This window comes from Bos grunniens, chromosome X (assembly GCF_055505025.1).
Source record: "Bos grunniens cultivar Pamir isolate PY7600 chromosome X, Bosgru_T2T1.0, whole genome shotgun sequence".
In the NCBI taxonomy this organism is placed as follows: Eukaryota; Metazoa; Chordata; class Mammalia; order Artiodactyla; family Bovidae; genus Bos; species Bos grunniens.
This window is the reverse complement of record NC_141194.1, coordinates 127,181,295-127,203,483: the sequence shown is the minus strand read 5'-3', so window position 1 is coordinate 127,203,483 and position 22,189 is coordinate 127,181,295. Positions and strand designations below refer to the sequence as shown.

General features: G+C 48.0%; 1 protein-coding gene and 1 pseudogene across 1 annotated transcript in view; both read left to right on the top strand.

Annotated features, from left to right (window-relative positions):
• Positions 1 to 3,606: 3,606 nt before the first annotated feature.
• LOC147341356 (small integral membrane protein 10-like protein 2A) lies at positions 3,607 to 4,116 on the top strand (annotated as a pseudogene).
• Positions 4,117 to 4,149: 33 nt separating this feature from the next.
• The window catches only part of LOC147341355 (zinc finger protein 75D-like), a 35,179-nt gene continuing 17,139 nt past the window's right edge, over positions 4,150 to 22,189 (top strand). The window contains exon 1 of the mRNA XM_086389199.1: positions 4,150 to 4,315. Within this exon, the coding sequence (XP_086245325.1) occupies positions 4,294 to 4,315 (22 nt within the window). The 5' untranslated portion in view covers positions 4,150 to 4,293. The remainder of the gene's footprint in view (positions 4,316 to 22,189) is intronic.

Sequence of the window (22,189 nt, the reverse complement as noted above, 5' to 3'; positions counted from 1 at the left end):
AATAAAACTTTAAAAAATTTAAAAGAAAACATAGGAGAATATCTTTGAGACCTAAGGCCTGGTAAAAAGTTCTGACATATAATACCAGAGCCATGATCCATAAATAAATTGGACCTCATCAAATCAAAAATTGTGCTGTGAGAAAGCCCTTGTTAACAGAATGAAAATACAAGCTACAGATTGGGTGGAAAAATATTTGCAAACCATCTATCCAACAAAAGAGTCATATCTAGAATATATTATATAGAACTCACGAAACTTAATAATAAAAACAAGCAGTTCAATTAGAACATGACAAGACATTTATCTAAGGAGGATATATGGGGTTTCCCAGGTGGCGCTAGTTTTAAAGAACCCACTTGCCAGTGCAGGAGACATAAGAGATGCGGGTTTGATCCATGGATTCCCTGGAGGAGGGCATGGCAACCCACTCCAGTATTCTTGCCAGGAGAATCCCATGGACAGAGGAGCCTGGCAGGCTACAGTCCATAGGGTCGTGAAGAGTCAGACACAACTGAAGCGACTTAGCGTGCATGCACAGACAATATACAGATAGAAAATAAGCACATAAAAAGATTTTCGCCATTATTAGCCATAAGGGAAATATTGGGTTAGCCAAAAAGTTTCAATTAACTTTTAGGCTAACCCCAATATAAATTAAGACCACAATAAGATATCACAATACACCTATCATAATGGCTAAAATTTTTAAAAATAGTGATAACATCAAAGGCTGACAAGGATGTAGAGAAACAATATATTCAGAAATTGCTGACCCAGAGTGTAAAATGTTACAGCCACATTGGAAATTTTAACTGAGTCTTATGAAACTAAACAGGCACTTACCATACAGCTTAGAAATTGTACTCTTGGGCATTTATCCCAGATAAAGAGAAAATTTTGTTCACACAATAATCAGTGAACAAATATTCACAGCAGCTTTATCCCTAATAGTTCCAAACTGGAAGCCCTGGTGTCCTTCTTGGGTAGGAGGTATACAAATTCTGGTGCAACCATGCGAAGGAATACTAACTTAGCAATAAAAGCAGTGAACTATTGACACTTGACATTTCCAGCAACTTGGATGACTCTCCAAAGAAGAATGAGAAAAAAAAAATCCCAGACTGAGTGAAAAAGCCAATCTCCAAAGTAAAAGAAAGAAAAAAAAAAAACCCAATCCCCAAAAGTTACATCCTATAAGATTCCATTTTTACAACATTCTCAAAAAGACTAAATTATAGAAATAGACAGCAGATTAGTGGTTGTGAAGCATTAAGGAAGGCGAACAGGAGAGAAGTGGGTGTGGTCAAAAAAAAGGGCAACATGAGGGATCCTTATAGTTATGAAACTGTTCTGTATCTTGACTGTGATGGTGGATGCATGAACGCACATATGTGATAAAACTGCATAGAACAATTCACAAACACACACACACAAACGAAAAAGTAAATTGGGGAAATCTGAACAAGATCGGTAGATTGTGTCAATGTCCTGATTTTGATATTGCACCATACTGCAGTTTTGAAAGATGTGGAAAACTGTGGAAAATTGGGTAAAATGTACGCGGGATCTATTTTTTTCTTGCAACTGTATGTAAATCTACAGTTACCTCTAAATAAAAAGTTTCATTAAAAATTCAATTGCAGGGACTTCCCTGGTGGTTCAGTAGCTAAGACCCTGATCTCCCAGCGCGGGGGGACTCAGGTTCTATCCCTGGGTAGGGAATTAGATCCCACATGCCACAACGAAGACGGAAGATCCTGTGTGCCACAACTAAGACCTTGGTGCAGCCAAATAAATAAATTTTAAAAATAATTGCATTCTGTATATGAAAAGTGAACATGTGGAAACCAAAATTAAGCACACAGTACCATTTACAGCCATTCTAAAGGAAATGAAATAGATGAAACTCTAACAAAATATGTATAGGGTTGCTGAGTAAATACAAAGAGGTGGCTCAAATCAGTTCTTTTGTGGTGTTGGAATATTTTTGTATCTTGATCATAGTGGTGGTTGCATGAATCCTGACATGGGATAAAATTGCTAGAGCGATACAGGCACACATACACACAAATTAATGCAGGTTAGAAAAATGGAGAAACCCGAATTGCGCCTGTAGTCTAGTCAAGAGTAATATACCAGTGTCAGTTTCCTAGTTTTAATATTATACTGCATCTACAGAAAATGTCACCATTGGGGTACGTGGGTAAAAGGCACAAGGTCTTTTTTGTGCTATTTGTGCAACTTCCCTGAGTCTATAATTATTTCAAAATAAAATGCTAAAGATAAATGAGATGTGGACAAGAAGAGGTTTCAGAAATGATTGGAGGGAACAGGCTCTGCACATGAATGAGGCAGGATCCAGTCTAGGAAAAAAAAAAAAAAGGTTTCCATGTAGCTTAAGTCTATATTCATGTGGCCCCTTCTGTTTCAAATATTTTTGTTGTATTATACAAGTAATAGTTACAGATACACAAATGGATATACATACATATACACGAAAAACAAAAGGTATGTCTTTCTTCCTACTTCCTTAACCAGAGTAAATGATGTTCAATAATGTGACATTTATCTACCCTGATTTTTTTTATGCATTCGTATTCATGCATGGTTATATTGTTGTGATCCAATAACCTAGTGCCTCTCAAACTCTCTCTTCTCCAGGACAACTGCTCAATCAGTGTATATGAATCTGCTGGGTTTCTTAAACATTTATACAGATGTCACAGAGATATTCAGTATGACTGAACAGGCATTCTGAGAGGAATTAGTAAGGTATTAACTTAGGCCAGCCCTCCTTGTGAAAACTGGGATGAAATCTTCATGAATCAACTTTTGCAGACGGCTTTTTAAAAGTCCTGACTACAATGAAGCAAGCACATTTCAATAATTCTGAAAATGTCATGGACTTTGAATTGGATTTGGTTTAGATAAAGATTAGGTGAAACCACGAAAGGGCTTTAAAACCCAAGAGCAGATAAACAGCAATGAATGAGGGCAAATGTACAGCTGAGAAGACCTTGCGCAGCATCCAGGGCAAAGACAGACTAAGAGGAGTGCATAGAAATCACCATGGGATGAAAGGTAAGGACAATGGGGGTAAAGGAGCATTCACGAAATACACATGAACGGGGGGAAAATGAGCATGTAGGTTTGGTGAAATTCCACAGTGCAGAGTTACCAGAAAAAACATGAATTAAAAGTACAGTGGCTAGCTGGCCAGATTTTCTGCGGAGACAGTGAGGGAAAGGGGATGGTGTAAACGGATAAAGAGCTCCGGGTGGGCCTTCCTTGCAGAATAGCGCATTCTGCAAAAGGATCCCAGGAGGGCAGCACTTGACAAAAAAAGCTTTCAGGCCCTCCGGCTCTCTTAGGAGTCTGGGAGGAGGCGGGGCTTCTCGGAGGGGCAGGTACCGGGGTTTGGGCTGAGTCGTTGGCAGCAGCTCTGTGGTACCCGACAAGGGGCAGGGCCATGCTAGGGGCGGAGCTGCGCAGGCGGTCGCCAATGTGCGTGCAGGCGAGGGGGCGGAGCTGTCCCTAGGCAGCTCAGGTGGGGCCTTGGCTGTGGCGGAGGAGTCATCGGGAGCCCAGCCCCTGAGGGGAGACTGAAGGCGGGGCGCGGCGGAACAGGGCGGAGTGGGACGCGACTGCTGTTGGCCAGCGGCTCCAGGCCTCGCGTCCACCTGTCCGCCAGCTCTTGCTGCGGTCGGTCCGCGGGGCCCGCGCCGGCCCGGGCCCATGGCGGCGTCGGGGGCTCTGTCTGCGGCGGTGGCAGCAGCGGCCCTGTCGGGCGTGGCAGTGCGGCTGGCGCGCTCAGCCGCGATCCGCGGCTCGTACGGTGCCTTCTGAAAGGGGCTCACGCGCACGTTGATCGCCTTCTTCGACCTGGCCTGGCGTCTGCGCAGGAACTTCCCCTATTTCTACATCGTGGCCTCGGTGATGCTCAACGTGCGCCTGCAGGTGAGGATCGAGTGAACGCCCGCTACCACCTCCACCCGGCCGCGACGGCAGGGGCATCAGCATGAAGGATCACTGGGCCGGGGGCCGCCGGGACGCTCCGGGGGACGAGGAAGGAGCGGATCAGGCCTCTGGGCCCTAGACCTCCGCGGAGGACGCAACCACCGAGCCCCGGCTCTGGCCAGCCACTTCGCGGCCGGTGACGAACTGCACTGAAACTCTCAAAACGGGCCCTTTGCATCGAACTCGAGAAAATTATCTGAGTGCAGCCGACCTGTTGCCTCACTTTGGCCGAAGCGGGGAGCAGAAGGAAGAAATTCTTCAGTAGGAACATGAATGACTGACCCCGACCGAAAAGGTAGGAGGCCAGAGGTTGGACTTGCGGGCTGGAGGGAGGTGGTGGCCATGACATCTAGATGTCCAGGCTGCCGGGTGGCTTGGGGAGACGAGGAAGGGACCTGAGGAAACCAGCCTGGAAAGCTGCCTGGCCGAGAGCAGGCAAGGCAGGGTGCATGCAGGCCCTCTGGACTCCCTTGTCATATATCCAAGATGGGGATGAGGGGCAGCTGCCTGGGCATCTCCGAGGGTCAGCCCATCATCTCGGCCCACGGCCCCGGTAGTGTCACCTGAACACAGGGGAATAGAGGGAAATGGCCCAGGAGAGGCCCAGAAAGCCCTGGAAGAGAGCGGATGCTGGCCCCCTTGTCCTCCACCCCTGGAGAGGCAGCCTGGACGGATGGTTGTGTTCTTGGCCCAAGCCCAGGTCTGTCTCTTTCTCAGCCCTTCACAAGACTTCCTCCTGGCAGGTCTCTGGGACTGCTCTCTGCCTGCTCCTGCTGTCTCTCTTGCTCCTCTCCACCCTCCAAAGCTTTGCATCAGGGGACAGGGAAGAGGGAAAGACGTGTTCCTCCCAGCCCTGCCCCATCTCAGCCATGCTCCCTCCACCTCCTATCAGTGCCCTCCTGGTGCCACAGAATGCGGTGCTCCAGTCCTGGACAGCCTCCAGCAGCCCCTGTGTCCCAAAGGATTTGGGAAAGTGGGGGTCTCCTTGAGTGGAGGGCAGCTGTCAGGCTGGGATGGGAGAGCAGATGGAGAAGAGGCTTGTAGGGTAGGCGACAGTTGGGGAGACAGGGACGTCTTTGGGTGAGGAGGAAACTCTCAAGTCCCCATGTTTTTCTTGCAAGAACTGGTGTTATAGAAGGTGAACTGCCCCCTCTGTTGTCAAGAGAATCAAATCCCTGCCTGGGGCACCCCTGACCCTAGAGTTGCCTGGGGAGCGCACGAGAGAAGGGCCTGACCCCTCGAGGAGAGGCAGGGCCTTCCAGGTGGAGAGCCCAAGGGGAGGGGTGGCCTGGTGATCCAGTACTGGCATGAGGGAGGAAGGATGGAGCTAGAGACACTCTGGCAGAGCTCTGTTCTCCCCATCTGCTGGGCTCTGGGAAGGGAGACATTTGCCCTTGTCACATAGATCAGAAGTGGGGGAGCTGAACCTGCCTCCGGGCCTGAATTCCCCACCTGCCCCCCAGTCTCTGGGAGACCTGGCACAGTGGGATGGGGGAAGGGAGCACAGGCTCCCAAGGGACCTAGAGAGAAAGGCCCGTGGCAGGGAAGGTGGGGTGTATGGCAAGTCACGGGGAAGAACCAGGGGACAGTCTAAGCTGAGATGGTCACAGGAGCGATGAGTCCCAGAACCCCTGGGGAGCAAGGTATTCACACACAGTCAGGCCTCCCCACCCCAACCCAAGCCCCATGCAAGGCTTAACCAGAGGTTCCTTGGTGTTGAGTGGCACAGGTCTCTCAGTATGGGTGGGGGTGTCGGCTGGCTCCTGGGGCTGAGTGTAATAGGAGGGAAGGGATACAAGTGGGTGGGGTGGAGCTGAGACCCACGCATGACCCCATGTCTCTGTCTCCAGGCTGCCCCTCCTGCTAGGATCACACAGGAGCATCTGCTCTGGATGGGCCTGCAGCGGTCCTGGCTGTGCTGCTGACTGGTGCACCAGGAGCGGCACTGAGGGGAGCCGGGAGAGGCCCTGGCCCTCACCCCCATCCCACATCCACATCTGCCCCCTCACTGATTGCTTGCGGTCCTGGTCCTCAGTTCCTGGGACTAAGAACCACAGCAGCCTGGTTGCCCCTGGGACAGAGGGGCTGAGCCTCACACCATGTGCCCTTCTCAGCCACCCAGGGCCCGGCTGAAGAGCTCTGCCTGCCTCACCCCGAGGCCTGAGGCTGCACCCAGGCTACCACATGCGCCCCGCAGATTCCCACAGATGGAAGGGCGCTGATGGCTTCCTCCCTTGTGCCAAGTTGCCTGGAAACCCCTGGTCCTGGTGGCCCCTTCTCCACCCCAACTGTGTCCCTCCAGGACCACTTCCGGGAGACTGCCAGCCTTTGGACTGCATCCCTGGAGTTCTGAGAGACTGTGACTTGGGCTGCAGGGGAGGAGAGGAGCGGAGGACCAGGGGCCTCCTTGGGGTTGATGCATAAATATGTCCTTTTCAAGTTTGGATCTCACCCTCCGGGTGACTGGATGCCCAGCTGCAGCCCCTTCCTGGGCCAGCCTGAGAGGACCTGGGGAGGGCACTAGGGAGGGTCTTTACTTAATATGTGCGTGCCTGTGTGTGAATGGGTGTGTGAGTGCACCTGTTGAGTGCATGTGTGAGTGTGGGGTGTGTGTGGGCATGTATGTGCGAGTATGTATGCACATGCATGAGGGCTTGAGTGTGTGAGTGTGTGAGGGGGTGTGTGGATGAGTGTGTGGGTATGAGTACAGATGCATGAATGCACAGATGTTTGTGTGTGAATGTGCGGATGTGAGTGTGTGTGTGTGAATACACGTGTCAGTGTGCATTTGTGAATGGGTGTGTGTCTGTGCACAAGTGTGTGATTGCTTGTGTACACCCGAGTGACTATGCGCTGCAGAGGGTGCAGAGCTGTTTAGCTGGTGTGCAGTGCAGGACGGGCTCCCTGTCCTTCCCGGGCTCGTGGCTCTGTTGGAGCTGCCTGGGCCCTGGGAGGCTGCTTCCCAAAGTGGAGAAAGTATGTTGGAGATTCAGGGGCCCCGGGCTCAGAGACCCCTCGTCACCTGCAGAGAATCCCCGCTCCTTGTGGGGCTCTGGCTGGGGCTGTCCACCCCCAAAGATGTTGGCCGTGGGAGGGGCGGGGACACGTCCTCAGCACGTGTTCCTGCCACTGCTCTTCTTACCGTTTTGATCTTGAGTCGTTCGCTGCTTCTGCTCTCCTGTCTCTTCCTCATCTCCCGACTGGGCCCCTGCTGCTCTCTTTGCACTTTATTTGCAGTCTGGTTTTCAGGCAGTGGAGCTTACACACAATCACTGACTTGAATAAGACCACTGCTCCTTTTCTGTGTGTGATGAACTCTGCACCAGTCAGCGCAGTCTGGTCAGAGAAATGTTCTTGTTTCCAGTGTTGTCACATCTTGTGTCTGTCTAAGTTAATAAAAAATATTCTTTGAATTGAATAAAATGAAAACTGGAGGCCTCTTGTTTCTGGTGTGGTGCCCCCTTGGAGGAGAGGGGCTGGGGGTGAGCTCACCCTACTCTGGTGGCCAGAAGCTGGGGCAGGGGAGCATCCTGAGGGCTATAAGTGGGTAGGGTCATGGCAGGGATGGTGGCCTGTTCAGAAGATGCTCTGAGACAGGACTTGACTTGGAGCGCTGCTCCCATGATGAGAAGTCAGCAGCACAGGCCTGGCCTAAGATGTAGCGAGTGTCCCAGTTTGTCCCATTCACAAACTATTTGAATAACCAGACAGCTAAGTGTTTTCTTTATTTTAAAGCCTGGTGTTAGAAAGCACTTAATTCAGTTGAACCCCAAGGATGGGCTGGGGTAGGTGAGGTGAAATGGACCATCTGCAGATCACTTTGTGTCACCCGGAGGCCCCTCTGCAGCAGCAGGTGGCAGGGACCCATCGCTTCCCTGGCAGCCAGGTTGGTGCCCAGGTTGGAAGAAGACCAACGTTGGGGACCAGAGACCAGCTTCCCTTCCCTCCACCTTAGACTCAAGCTGTCCCATCACAGGGCCCAGGGTGGGGACTCCGAGACTGCTGCAGAGGGAGCGGGGGTGGTGGTCAGAGGCTGTGGGAGGGAGGCCTGCAGAGAAGCACAGCACCCACCTCAGAGGAAGGAAGGTAGGGCCCTCTTCTGCGCACAGAAACAGAAACGTCAGGTCGTGGGGTGGCTGAGACCTGTGCTTAAGCAGAGTCCCACGACAGGACCAAGGCTCTGAGCTACTGGCAGATCTTAAGGCCTGGCCCTGACATTCCCTGAGGGTCCTGTCACCCCACTGGAGGGACTCATTCTCTGCTCCCCATCCTCCCTGTCTGCCTCCTGACTCTGCCCACCCTTAGACCAGGATCCAGCTCAGACCCCACCTCCACACCTGCATTCACCTACCCAGGCAGGGAGGAAGAGCACACAGCCTCCCCAGCCCTTATCTGGGCACCCTCGGCCCCCCCCAAGAGATGATTGTCTGCTCTCCCTCCTTAGCGTCAGCCTCTGGTCTCAGCCAGACCTCTCCTGCTGTGTCTTTCCTGTCACCTCCTGCTCTGCCCTTTCACTTCCACCACCCTGAGCTAAGGGCTGACTCAGCATCTGGGCCCAGGCACAGCCTGTGGCTTCTGGTCCAGTGTTCTCGCTGCCTCTGGGTCTCCTTCTTGGCACCCATGATTTTCCTGGGCCTGAGGCTGCTTCTGAGCCTGCACCCTGCACCCCGTCCAGCTCTCAGCTCCCTGCACCCACTTGCCCAGCCCCTCCAGGGAGGCCCATTCCAGCCCTTCTGCTGCCCCCCACACCCAACCAGGCAGGAGGAAGATGCCCAGACAGTGCCTACCCATGAAAGCCAGCATGGTGGGGCTTCCCCTCTGGCCAGAGCGCCTCCTGGGGCCTATGACCGACTTTCCCAACCTCCACAAACAGTAGGCCTCCATGGGCCACAGCTCCCCACCAAGGCACTGGGTATCCCCCCCAACCCTGCGCACTCAGAGACAATCTCACTCCCCACTGCCCCGCTGACAGTGGCAGAAGCCCCTGATTATCTTGAGGCTGTGTTCCACCTCAGCACTGGGAACCAGACTGAACCTGGGAGCCTCTGCCTCTTCTGCAGAGCAGTCCCCAAGGCTACCTCAGGCCAGCTTCTCCCTTGCCTGGTCACCAAGCCTTTCTCGAGGCTTCCCTCAGTGGCTGCCATGACAGCCCTCCCTCTCTGTGGCCACCACAGGGTCCATCTGCAGCAACCGCCATGCTCATCCACCCACAACACCCCTTACCCAGAAATCCAAGGTCTTCTCAGGAATCCCTCCTTCCCCTGCCTCCCACACCCCAATTTATGCCACACATCCCCTGTAGCTCATTAACATTCACCCTGATAATGGGGTCACAGTGGCACCCAGAGGGCCTCAGGGAAGGTGATTCTTCAGAGACCCTGAGCCGCTCATTTGGCAAGACATATTTCCTGGGCTCCTCTCCATTCCCGACCCCAAAGTAGGCCCTGAGCACTGAACCCATGGACCAGACAGAGGAGCCCACACAGACCATGTGAGAGCATAATAGGTGCAGGGCTCGTGGGAGGGTTCAGTCAGGAGGAATGCGACCCCTCGTGTACCCAGGAAGTAATCTGGGGTGTCATTGCTATGGCCAGCTCCAGGTCCAAGGTTAACTCAGAGCAGCCCGGCCACCCGGACCAGCAGAGCCATAGGTTCCCGGGAGCCGGTGAGGCATTCCACTCGTGACAAAGGTCATGAGGAAGGAGGCTCGGTATACGCAAAGGCGGGATCGAGCCTCAGGAGTCCCCCCGGATATTCTTGAGCATCTACCCCCAAAAAACCAGAGTCTGCCTACTTTATTGCTTTGTGCTCTCACCTCTGACTTTACTGGGGGGCTGTCCCCCACCACCATCTCGCTCTCTCTGTCAAAGAGTTAACTTACAGCTCCAATTAATAAAATTCCTGGGCAATTAGGAGTGTTTAAATCCAAACCCCTCAGATGGCTCTCTAACTCGCCTGACAAGTTTACCCGGACTCCTACAGCTATGCAAAGGATTGTTTACAGTCTCCCAGCCTCGAGAGGCACGGGAAGCTTAAGATATTCAAATAGCTTAGAGCCTCTCAGAGAGTTAGAAACTGTCAGAATAAAACTAGTAAAAGATTTCATTGATGAGTCAATGCCTGCTGCCAAGTTTTCACATCCCCTGAATTGTATCCTTGGATATGTATTAATTAATAGTTGGTATGTAGAAAAAATAAGTAGTGGCCTTGGTGTTAGTAACTTTAGACCCTTAAAGTAATAAATTCTTTCCTTTGTTGTAAACCGATTACACATTCGCCCTATAGGAATGCAATTTTATCTTCGGAAGATGGTGCCAAACCTTAAAATAATTACTCTTAGAGAAAATAAGTCTTTGTTGATAAGTCCTTGTCAAGAGTCATAAAATGTTAATAGGCCTTCTGGCCAGAAGATGATGTAAATCACCTAAACCATTTGTATACGATACATTTGCAGGAAAGAAACCCTGGTTTTTGATAAGGATCAAAAACTGCTGACTTTGCATCCCCTATTATCCTCTATGTGTAACTTAGGGTATAAAAACCCCTGTTGAAAATAAAGCTATGGGCCTTGCTCACCAACGCTTGGTCTCCCCATGTCATTCTTCCCTTTAACTTCTGGCTGAAGTCTCGATCTGTAGCGCGGATATCCTCTGCGACCATTTATTTGCCTGGGCTTCTAAGACCCACTCGAGAAGGTGTCTAAGGTGGGGCACCTTCCGCTATTCAAGAGAGCGCCTGCGGCCTCCGTGGTCAGAGCTAACCTGGTGTCACCGGTTGTATTGATTTTCCTCGTAAACCAAGCTACTCAGCCTCTTTTCTCCACTGAATTTTCCGACTGAGCTATGCTCATTCTATTACTCTTTATATCTCTAATTAGCTTATAAATAGTCGCCTAGGCCGTCTCTCCTTCGAATACCCTGGATCAGCCGGGGCTGGACCCCGACAATAGGTGACTTTCCCAGTTCCCAGAGACTGGCAGCCAAAGATTGCATTTTTACATGGTGCAGATTAAAAAGAAATGTCAGGACACATGTGGCAGGAATTCCAATGAATGCCCCAGATACAACTGGAAGGTAATTCCATCGATGTTCTCGAGGCAATTTTTTTGGAAAGTCTTATCGAAAGTTGTTTCCAGGTGAATACCACGGCAGATCGGAGCACTTTTTAAAGCATTTTTTATTCAGATGTTGTGCACATCCTTAACCCAGACCCCGTGGAGTGTTCTCCATCCTGCTTTTCCTACCTCTCTCTACAACAGGGTTTTGCACCCAGGAGTACAGAGGGCAGAGCCCCAGCCCAGGAATGAAAGGCCGGGTGGGTTCCAGCTCCACAGATCACCAGCTCTGGGCATGTGGGCATGGCACCGTGCCTCCCTGCACCTGTTTCCTGGCCTACAGGCACAGTAGTGCAGGCCCCAGGGAAGCAACTTCTCAGTTCTCTTTGATGTTTTGAGACCAGTAGACTATTTTCTCTATGTTTCTGTTTTCTCATTTTCTATGACTTCATGATGATGGCAAATCTCCACGTACATGCCACCTGCGAAATACTGCAGTTTGACCTTGCCTTGCCGGGCGCCCTTTCTGCAAGGTCAAATTTAACAGAAAGCCAGTCTCTGTCACCCTGGGAATCCCAGTCATATGGCTAAAGCAGAGGCTCTACAACCTCATCTTGGCACCATTCCTCCCACTCCCTTTCTGTGCCCCAAGACCTCTCTTCTCATCCCCTTAGCATCTATGTCTTTTTTTTAGAAATGTCTGTTTAGCTTTTCTGCCCATTTTTTCATTTTTTTATATTGAGTTTCCTGATTTGTTTGTATATTTTGGAAATTAAACACTTGATAAATTAGGAGTATGGTATTAACGTATACACACTGCTGCTGCTGCTAAGTCACTTCAGTCGTGTCCGACTCTGTGCGACCCCATAGATGGCAGCCCACCAGGCCCCGCTGTCCCTGGGATCCTCTAGGCAAGAACACTGGAGTGGGTTGCCATTTCCTCCTCCAATGCATGAAAGTGAAAAGTGAAAGTGAAGTCGCTCAGTCGTGTCCGACTCTTCGTGACCCCATGGACTGCAGCCTACTAGGCTCCTCCGTCCATGGGATTTTCCAGGCAAGAGTACTGGAGTGGGATGCCATCGCCTTCTCCCGTATACACACTACTATATATAAAATAAACAAGGATTTACTGTAAAGCATAGGCAACGATGTTCACTATTTTCTAATAACTCAGAAAAATTTTAAAAAGAATATACGTATATAAAACCGAATCACTTTGCTGTGCTCCTAAAACTAACATAATATTGTATATCAGCTGTACTTCAATTTAAAAAACAAAACAGACTGTATATGCATGACTGTTTCTGTCAATGAAGTTCTTGGTCACACAATACCCACAGGGTTTTCTGATATAGTTCAAGGGATCCACCAGCTCTGGCCAGCCTTGGACTGGAGCATGGAGCCTTCACCAAGTTTTGGCAGAATTTGCTTTCTGTAATGAACAAACCATGAGGACGAGATATACAGGTTTTCAAGTTATAGGAGGTGCAAGATCTTGAGCAAATAAGAATCTATGAACTGACCATGTGCTTCAGATTTCTATGCACACCACAAGATTTGCAAATACATCTGGGATGCAGGGTACCCCCTTAAGTCACCAGGGACTTTTCAGAACACCAGCAGTACTGGAAATTGTCATTACCTCTTATACACCAGGCACGTGGTGCTTGGAGCAGATTTGGGAGGGGAAACTAGCTGGGTTCGAACCCAGACTCTTGACTGGAGTCACTTTGGCCAGGTCCTTCAGACTCTCTGGGCTTCCCTGGTGGCTGAGTGGTAAAGAATCTGCTTGAAACCCGCTTGAGAGGCGGGTTCGATCCCTGGGTCAGGAAAATCCCCTGGAGAAGGGAATGGCTACCCACTCCAGCATTCTTGCCTGGAGAATTTCAAGGACAGAGGAGCCTGGCGGGCTATGGTCCATGGGGGGTCATAAAGGGTAAGACAGGACTGAGCGACTGAGCACATTCAGATTCTCTGTCGTTCACTTCGTCTGCGAGATGGTGAGTAGTTCCATGGTTCTCTGAGGAACATGTGAACCAGTACACATCAATCACTGAACAGTGAGCATGATGACTGACTCGTGGAAGTGGTCTGTACACAAGACCCCATCTTTGTTAGTGATCAGCTCGATTCAGAGCTGGTCAGAAGAGCTGCTCAGTCTCAGGACATCAAAAGACAAGCTGCTCTTGCTGAAGCTGGGGAGGGGCTGGTGACTAGAGTCCTGCCTCTGGCCTCCACACCAGCAGTGAGCACCCTTGAGCCACTTCTGTAGTGGACGCTTGCCTGCTAGTCAAAGTGTGGTCCAGGGACCAGCAGCATCAGTATCACCTGGGAACTTGTCACTCTGAGGCCTCCACCACAGGCCTATTGAATTAGGACTTACACTTTCATAATAACTGGTGATTCCAGTGCACATTAGAGTTTGAAAAGCACTACTCCCTGATATCTTGAGAGTCGAGAGGTTGACATAAGTAAACTGTATTTTAAATGAACTGAAAAAGGACGTACAGTGACGTACCCAAAACCACAAAACTAATGGGTGGCAGAGCCAAGATTAGCATCCAGGTTTCCTGACTTTCAGCTCAGGCTTTTCTGCACGATTCTGATCAGTTGCACCCTGTGGCAGATTCCCCTCTGGTCCCAGGGGACAAGTTCATGTCTTGTTTCTGCAACCAAGCCCCTGTCATATGTCCTTGCATCTAAATCCATGACTTGTGAGACTTCCTTGGTTATCCAGCAGTTAAGATTTCACCTTCCAGTGCTCCCTTGATGGTTCAGTGGTTGAGAATTATCCTGCCAGTTCACTGCACAAGGCTTCCATCTCTGGTCCAGGAAGATCCCACTTGCCACAGAGCAACGAAGCCAGGTAGCCACAACCGTTGAAGCCTTCTGGCCCTAGAGCCTGTGCTTCGAAACAAGAGAAGCCACGGCAATGAAAAGCCCACGTACTGAAACCAAGAGTAGCCCTGGCTCGCTGTAGCCAGAGAAAAGACCCAGCACAGCCAAAATAAATAACTTAGGAACCGCAATGGCACCCCACACCAGTACTCTTGCCTGGAAAATCCCATGGACGGAGGAGCCTGGTAGGCTGCAGTCCATGGGGTCGCTAAGAGTCGGACACGACTGAGCGACTTCACTTTCACTTTTCACTTTCATGCATTGGTGGAGGAAATGGCAACCCACTCCAGTGTTCTTGCCTGGAGAATCCCAGGGACGGCGGGGCCTGGTGGGCTGCCATCTATGGGGTCGCACAGAGTCGGACACGACTGAAGCGACTTAGCAGCAGCAGCAGGAACCGATTACATTCTTCCGATTTCTGAGTGGAGCATCGCCACCTGCTGGTTGATCCCTTGAACTACATCAGAAAGCCCTAAAGGTGTTGTGTTGCCAAGGCCTTCAGCGACAGGGACAGTCATCCGTGCACAGCCAGTTTTGATAAGGGCAAGATAAGAAAGAGAAGAGAGGCCTTGGGACACACGAAGGGAGTGGGAGGAATATATGTCAACGTGAGTGTGCAGAGCCTCCTATAACTCGAAAACCCAGTGGAGCTGCGCCATCTACTGGTGGATTCTTTGAATTATATCAGAAAACCTGGGGGTGTTGTGTTGGCAATTCACATCACATCAATCAGTGGACACTGAGCACAGTGGCTGACACGCAGAAGCTGTCTATCCATGGGGACCCGTCTTCGTTAGTGATCAGCTTGATTCTGAGCTGGTCAGAAGAGCTGCTTAGTCTCAGGACGTCAAAACGCAGCACCGCGTCAGGGTCAAGGGCATAAACTCTCTATTTAGACACAGCAGCTCTACCACTTAACCAGGGCAGGCCACTCGGCATTTCTGAGCCGCAGCTTCGTGACTGGTCAAATTGGCGTGGGTAGCACCCACCTGGCGACTGTCGTGGGTCCCGTGCAGCCGCGAGCATGGGTAAGGGCCTGGCTCGTCCTGGGACGGGTTCGGTGGTTGGCAACTTCTGTGTGAACCCGGCTGCGGGGGCGCCCCCACTGCACACCATCCGGAAACAACTCACTCCTTCCGCCTCATCTGTAGCTCCTTCACCCAGTTCTCATCTGCTTGCCCTCAGCTGCACAGAGTGGGTAGCCGAGATCCAAAGGAAGAAAAAAGAACACAGGAAATGGAAGGGATTCTATTCATCAACCTTCCCTGGATTTGGGAAAGACAAAGCCACCCTGCGACTTTCAGGGTGTCCTACAGCTGAAACCCCCTCACAGCCTCCCCCTGCTGTCTCTTTGGTGTACCTGAAGCTTTGGCCTCCTGCAGCCACAGGAGCAAGCCAGTTGGTACTACTGCCTCTCCTTCTGCGTTCGGGGAGTGGGGCCGCTGGGAGGGCAACTGAAGGCTGAGAGCTCCGCTAGATTCCTGCCCTCCCTCGGTTCTGCCCTCTGCCTCCACCAATCCCTATCTATGCTTTTCCATCACCTGTGTGCTCCATGGAGCATACGGATTTGCTCAGCCTTTTATGCCACAGAGGACTTAAACCTGCAAAGTCAACCACATTGTTTTCCTCTGGAAGATTTATGGAACTGCAGACTATTATTTTTCACCTGGGGCTTCTGAGGTCCCCAGTTAAAATACATCTGTTCTGGCATCACTTTCCCTCAAGAATACTTTCTGCTTTCTAATTCGTGTTGGTATTTTACCCTGACCATTATAGTTCCCACTGTAGTTCTGATTGGCATTCTAGCTTGTAGATCAGTCTCTGGTGAGTATATCTTAATTTTTGACTCTTGCAAAAATGAGTTCATTACCCTGCAATATCAAGAGCCAACCCTTAGTGGTAACCAAGCAGATTCTCATCAGAGATCTAGCTGCTTTGGGCACACTCAAGTGTTCATAGTCAACTGTTCCAAGTTGAATTTGTCTTTTCTAAAAACCCAAAATAACCTTCTTTTCTTTTTTGGTTCCCTATCTTGTGTGGTGTCACCACCATCCACTCCAAAATCAGGAGGCATCTCTTTACTGGCTGTGTCCTTCTCCCTCATGCATCCAGTTAGTAAGACTCCACTTCCTGTTGTTTCTTGAATCCATCCCCCATCAGCCTTGCTTCGGTTTAGATACAACTTATGTTGCTGTTGACTCTCTACAAGTTTCCTGTCACTGTCTACCCATTCCCAGGTTTTCAGCCCCACCCCAACCAATGCCAAGTTCACCCTCCTTCTCCTAGATAACATGGTTCATAAATATAGCCATCCCATTCTTCTCTCAATATCTTTCAACAAATCTCAAAGTTTAGGATGAAACTGCATCTCCAGAGCACCTCTGACCCCATCTCGCTGATGCACATTGTACACTGTGAGGTTTGTTTTCTTGCTCTCCAGAGACTAATGAGGTAAAAGAGCACTTCATGTGCACCAGGGCCTGCATTTGTAGCTTCTCGCCAAACAGATTGCATTTCACAAACTTCATAACAATGATCAAAACACATGGAAGTTGAAAAATAATACAGAGATACTGCATGTTCTCATCATCTATGAGCAATAAGTATCAACCCATACACAATCAGAATCGATCTCTGCCCCCTTCTCTTTCCTGCTGCTGCTGCTAAGTCACTTCAGTCGTGTCAGACTCTGTGTGACCCCACAGATGGCAGCCCACCAGGCTCCCCCATCCCTGGGATTCTCCAGGCAAGAACATTGGAGTGGGTTGCCATTTCCTTCTCCAATGCAGGAAAGTGAAAGTGAAGTCGCTCAGTTGTGCCCGACCCTCAGCGACCCCATGGACTGCAGCCTACCAGGCTCCTCCGCCCATGGGATTTTCCAGGCAAGAGTACTGGAGTGAGGTGCCATTGCCTTCTCCGTCTCTTTCCTACCACTATGCAATTAATTCAAAATCAACCCTATATGAGTACGTGCAGGAAATTGCTTTCAAAGGTGAACTGGAAGGCCTTATGAATAACACTAAATAAGCAATTTTTGGATCTGTTGTATTCCTCCATTTTATTGGCTTGTAAGATAATTCAGACATCCTCGATGCAGGAATAATGTTTTCAGTTTCTAGGTCCATGAACAATACACAGCCTTATAGGAAAAGAAACTTTTGCAGGTGACTCCAGCCGATGCAAGTGAGTGTACTAGGCCATGTGGTGTGCTGTGTGATGGTGCTGTAGGGCATATCAGGTGGCTGTAAGAAGCCTATGCCAAGCCAATAGATGAGAGTCTTCCTGGCATATACTAGAGGAACAGCATGCTCTCTTCATCTTTTCATTGCCTCCCTGATACTAGATGACTAAATGCCCCACTGTGAGATACCAGGTCTCTCAAGCTGCCCTACGTAACTGGTGATTTCTGAGGCTTAACAATTCATTAAGGAAAGAAAGAGAGTAGGTAAATAAATAGATCCCTATAAGAAATTATCCTTTGGGCCACAACACAAAGGCCACACATACATATTTGAGGACTATAAGAATGTTTAAGGAAATCTCCTGACCCTGCTAAGGTAAGGCAGAATTAGAGTGATTGGTATGCTCCTATGCATGGTCACAGAAGAAGTCAGGAGGTTCTGACACCAAAATCAAAGGAACAAAAGCAAAAAATAAGCAAGCAGGGCTATATTAAACCAAAAGGCCTCTGCCCAGCAAAGGAAACCATCAATGAAATGAAAAGTCAACTATTAAATGGGTCAAAATACTTGCATGTCATATATCTGATAAGGGGCTAATATCCAAAAAAAATATGGGAACTTCCCTGGTGGCTCAGATGGTAAAGAATCTGCCTGCAACTCAGGAGACCCAGATTTGACCCCTGGGTAGGGAAGATCACCTGAAGGAAGAAATAGAATATGTAGAAACCTCATACAACTCAAGAGCAGAAAAGTGAATAGTGCCATTAAAACTGGGCAGAGGATCCGAATAGAAATTTTCCCAAAGACATACAGATGACCAGTGTTACTCGCTCACTTGTGTCTGACTCTTTGCAGACTCCATGGACTGTAGCTGGCCAGGCTTCTCTGTCCATGGACTTCTCCAGGCAAGAATACTGGAGTGGGTTGCCATTCCCTTCTCCAGCGGATCATCCCATCCTAAGGATCAAACCCAGGTCTCTCACATCGTAGGCAGATTCTTTACTTCTGAGCTACCAGGGAAGCCCAGATGGCCAACAGGTACATTAAAAGATGCTCTCACCACTATTATTCAACATAGTTTTGGAAGTCCTAGCTACAGCAATCAGAGAAGAAAAAGAAATAAAAGGAATCCAGACTGGAAAAGAAGAAGTAAAGCTCTCACTGTTTGCAGATGACATGATACTATACATAGAAAACCCTAAAGATACTCTCAGAAAATTACTAGAGCTAATCAGTGAATTTAGCAATGTTGCAGGATACAAAATCAATACACAGAAATCACTTGCATCCCTATACACTAACAATGAAAAATCAGGAAAAGAAATTAAGGAATGAATCCTATTCACCATTGCAACAAAAAGAATAAAATATATAGGAATAAACCTACCCGAGGAGACAAAAGAACTGTATCCTGTATACAGAAAATTATAAGTCACTGATGAAAGAAATCAAAGATTAAAAAAACAGGTGGAGAGATATTCCATGTTCCTGGGTAGGAAGAATCAATATTGTGAAAATGACTATACTACCAGAAGCAATATACAGATTCAATGTGATCCCTATCGAATTACCAATGGCATTTTTCACAGAACTAGAACAAAAATTTCACAATTCATTTGGAAACACAAAAGACCCCGAATAGCCAAAGCGGTCTTGGGAAAGAAGAATGGAGCTGGAGGAATCACCCTTCCTGAATTCAGATAATACTACAAAGCTACAGTCATCAAGACAGCATGGTACTGGCACAAAAACAGAAATATAGACCAATGGAAAAAGATCCAGAAATAAATTCATGCATCTATCCATACCTTATTTTTGACAAAGCAGGTAAGAATATACAATGGGGCAAAGATAGCCTCTTCAATAAGTGGTGCTGGGAAAACTAGACAGCTACATGTACAGAATGAAATTAGAACACTTCCTAACACCACACACAAAGATAAACTCAAAAAGGATTAAAGACATACATGTAAGACCAGAAACTATAAAACTCTTAGAGGAAAACACAGGCAGAACACTTGATGACATAAATCAAAGCAAGATCCTCTATGATCCACCACCTAGAGTAATAGAAATAAAAACAAGAGTAAACAAATGGGACCTAATTAAACTTAAAAGCTTTTGCACAGCAAAGGAAACTATAAACAAGGTGAAAAGACAACCCTCAGAATGGGAGAAAATAATAGCAAATGAAACAACTGACAGAGGATTAATTTGCAAAATATATAAGCAGCTCATACAACTCAATACCAGAAAAACAAACAACCCAATCAAAAAGTGGGGAGAAGACCTAAACAGACATTTCTCCCAAGACATACAGATGGCTAACAAGTACATGAGAAGATGCTCAAAATCACTTAGTATTAGAGAAATGCAAGTCAAAACTACAATGAGATATCACCTCACACTAGTCAGAATGGCCCTCATCAAAAAGTCTACAAACAATAAACCTGGAGAAAAAGGAACCCTCCTGTGCTGTTGGTGGGAATGTAAATTGATACAGCCACTATGGAAGATGGTATGGAGATTACTTAAAAAACCAGGAATAAAACCACCGTATGACCAAGCAATCCCACTCAGAGGCATATACCCTGAGGAAACCAAAATTGAAAAAGACACATGTACTCCACTGTTCATTGCAGCACTATTTACAATAGCTAGAACATGGAAGCAACCTAGATGTCCATTGTCAGATGAATGGATAAAGAAGTTGTGGTACATATACACAATGGAATATTACTCAGCCATAAAAGGAATGCATTTGAGTCCGTTCTAATGAGGTGGATGAAACTAGAGCCTATCAGAGTGAAGTAAGTAGAAAGAGAAAAATAAATGTCGTACACTAATGCATATATCAAGAAGGTCAAGGTCAAGAAGCAACAGTTAGAACTGTACATGGAACAATAGACTGGTTCCAAAGCAGGAAAGGAGCATGTCAAGGCTCTATTTGTCACCCTGCTTATTTAACTTCTATGCAGAATACATCATGAGAAATGCCAGGCTGGATGAAGTACAAGCTGGAATCAAGATTGCCGGGAGAAATCTCAATAACCTCAGATATGCAGATGACACCACCTTTATGGCAGAGAGTGAGGAAGAACTAAAGAGCCTCTTGGTAGAAGTGAAAGAGGAGAAAGAAAAAGCTGGCTTAAAACTCAACATACAGGAAACTAAGCTCATGGCATCTGGTCCCATCACTTCATGGCAAATAGATGGGGAAACAATGGACACAGTGACAGACTTTATTTTCTTGGGCTCCAAAATCACTGCAGATGGTGATTGCAGCCATGAAATTAAAAGACGCTTGCTCCATGGAAGAAAATCTATGACCAACCTAGACAGCATGTTAAAAATCAGAGACATTACTTTGCCAACAAAGGTCCATCTAGTCAAAGCTATGGTTTTTCCAGTAGTCATGTATGGATGTGAGAGTTGGACTATAAAGAAAGCTGAGCGCTGAAGAATTGATGCTTTTGAACTGTGGTGTTGGAGGAGACTCTTCAGAGTCTCTTGGACTGGAAGGAGATCTAACCAGTCAATCCTAAAGGAAGTCAGTCCTGAATATTCATTGACTGATGCTGATGCTGAAACTCCAATACTTTGGCCACCCGATGCAAAGAACTGACTCATTGGAAAACACCCTGATGCTGGGAAAGATTGAAGGCGGGAGGAGAAGGGGATGACAGAGGATGAGATGGTTGGATGGCATCACTGACTCAATGGACATGAATTTGAGTAAACTCCGGGAGTTGGTGATGGACAGGGAAGCCTGGCATGCTGCAGTCCATGGGCTGGGAAACAGTCGGACACGACTGAGTGATTGAACTGAATGCATATACCCAAAATCTAGAACGATGGTAACAAACAATTTATTTGCAGGACAGCAGTGGAGAAACAGACATAGAGAACAGACTAATGGACACAGGGAGAGGGGAGAAGAGGGTGAAATGTATGGAGAGAGTAACATGGAAACTTAAATTACCATATGTAAAATAGATAGGCAGTGGGAATTTGCCGTATGTTTCAGGGAAATCAAACAGGTCTCTGTTTGAGACCCACAACCTAGAGTAGAGGGATGGGATGGGGAGGGAGATAGGAGGGAGGTTCAAGAAGTAAGGGACATATATATACCTATGGCTGATTCATTTTGAGGTTTGACTGAAAACAACAAAATTCTGTAAAGCAATTATCTTTTAATTAAAAATAAATAGAAAAAAAAGATGCACTATGCTGTTAACCATCAGGGAAATGCAAATCAAAATGATAATGTGATATCACATCACACTTGTTAGAATGGCCATTATGAAAAAGAAGAGCTGTAACAAGTATTGACAAAAATGTGAAGAAATATGAATCTTCCTACACCACTGGCGGAAATGTAATTGGTGCAGCCACTATGGAAAACAATATGGATGTTCCTCAGAAACAAACAAACAAAAAAATAGAGCTACCATATGATCCAGCAATTCCACTCCTGGGTACGTATCACAAAAGAAAAAGAAAAATGCTAGCTTGAAAAGATACATGCAAGCCCTTTCCCAAGTGTTTTGGAGGAGACAAACCCAGCTGGCAGAAGCATTTGTAAAATGCTTATGTTTTTCAGCAAGATATGTATGTTGAAAAAGCTCCCACTTGTAGATGTTATTCTTTGTGATGACTACAAGCATGATGGATGAACATATGGCTCTGGGTGTGCATCACACCAGATACCGAGTGGGACTCTGGGCTCTGTAATCTGGGCATTGATGAGAGGTGGTGGGTGGCAGGGGTAGGGGTCTCCAGGCCGGAATTGAAGTTCTCCCCTGGTTAAGGTAAGAAAGGTGGTAGGTAATCTGACACCTTCCTATGTGAAGTGATCCTTTTGCCTACCACATGAGAGCCACAATACATGTTCAGATATTGTGGGGTGTTGGGCAGTTCCTGGTAGAGTGAGGCAAAGTTAGGGTGACCAGCATGGTTCTGCAGAACATCAGTGCAGAAGTCACAGGGAACAAAACCGGAACCAGTGAGCATGCAGTTCTGTCTGGGTAAGATG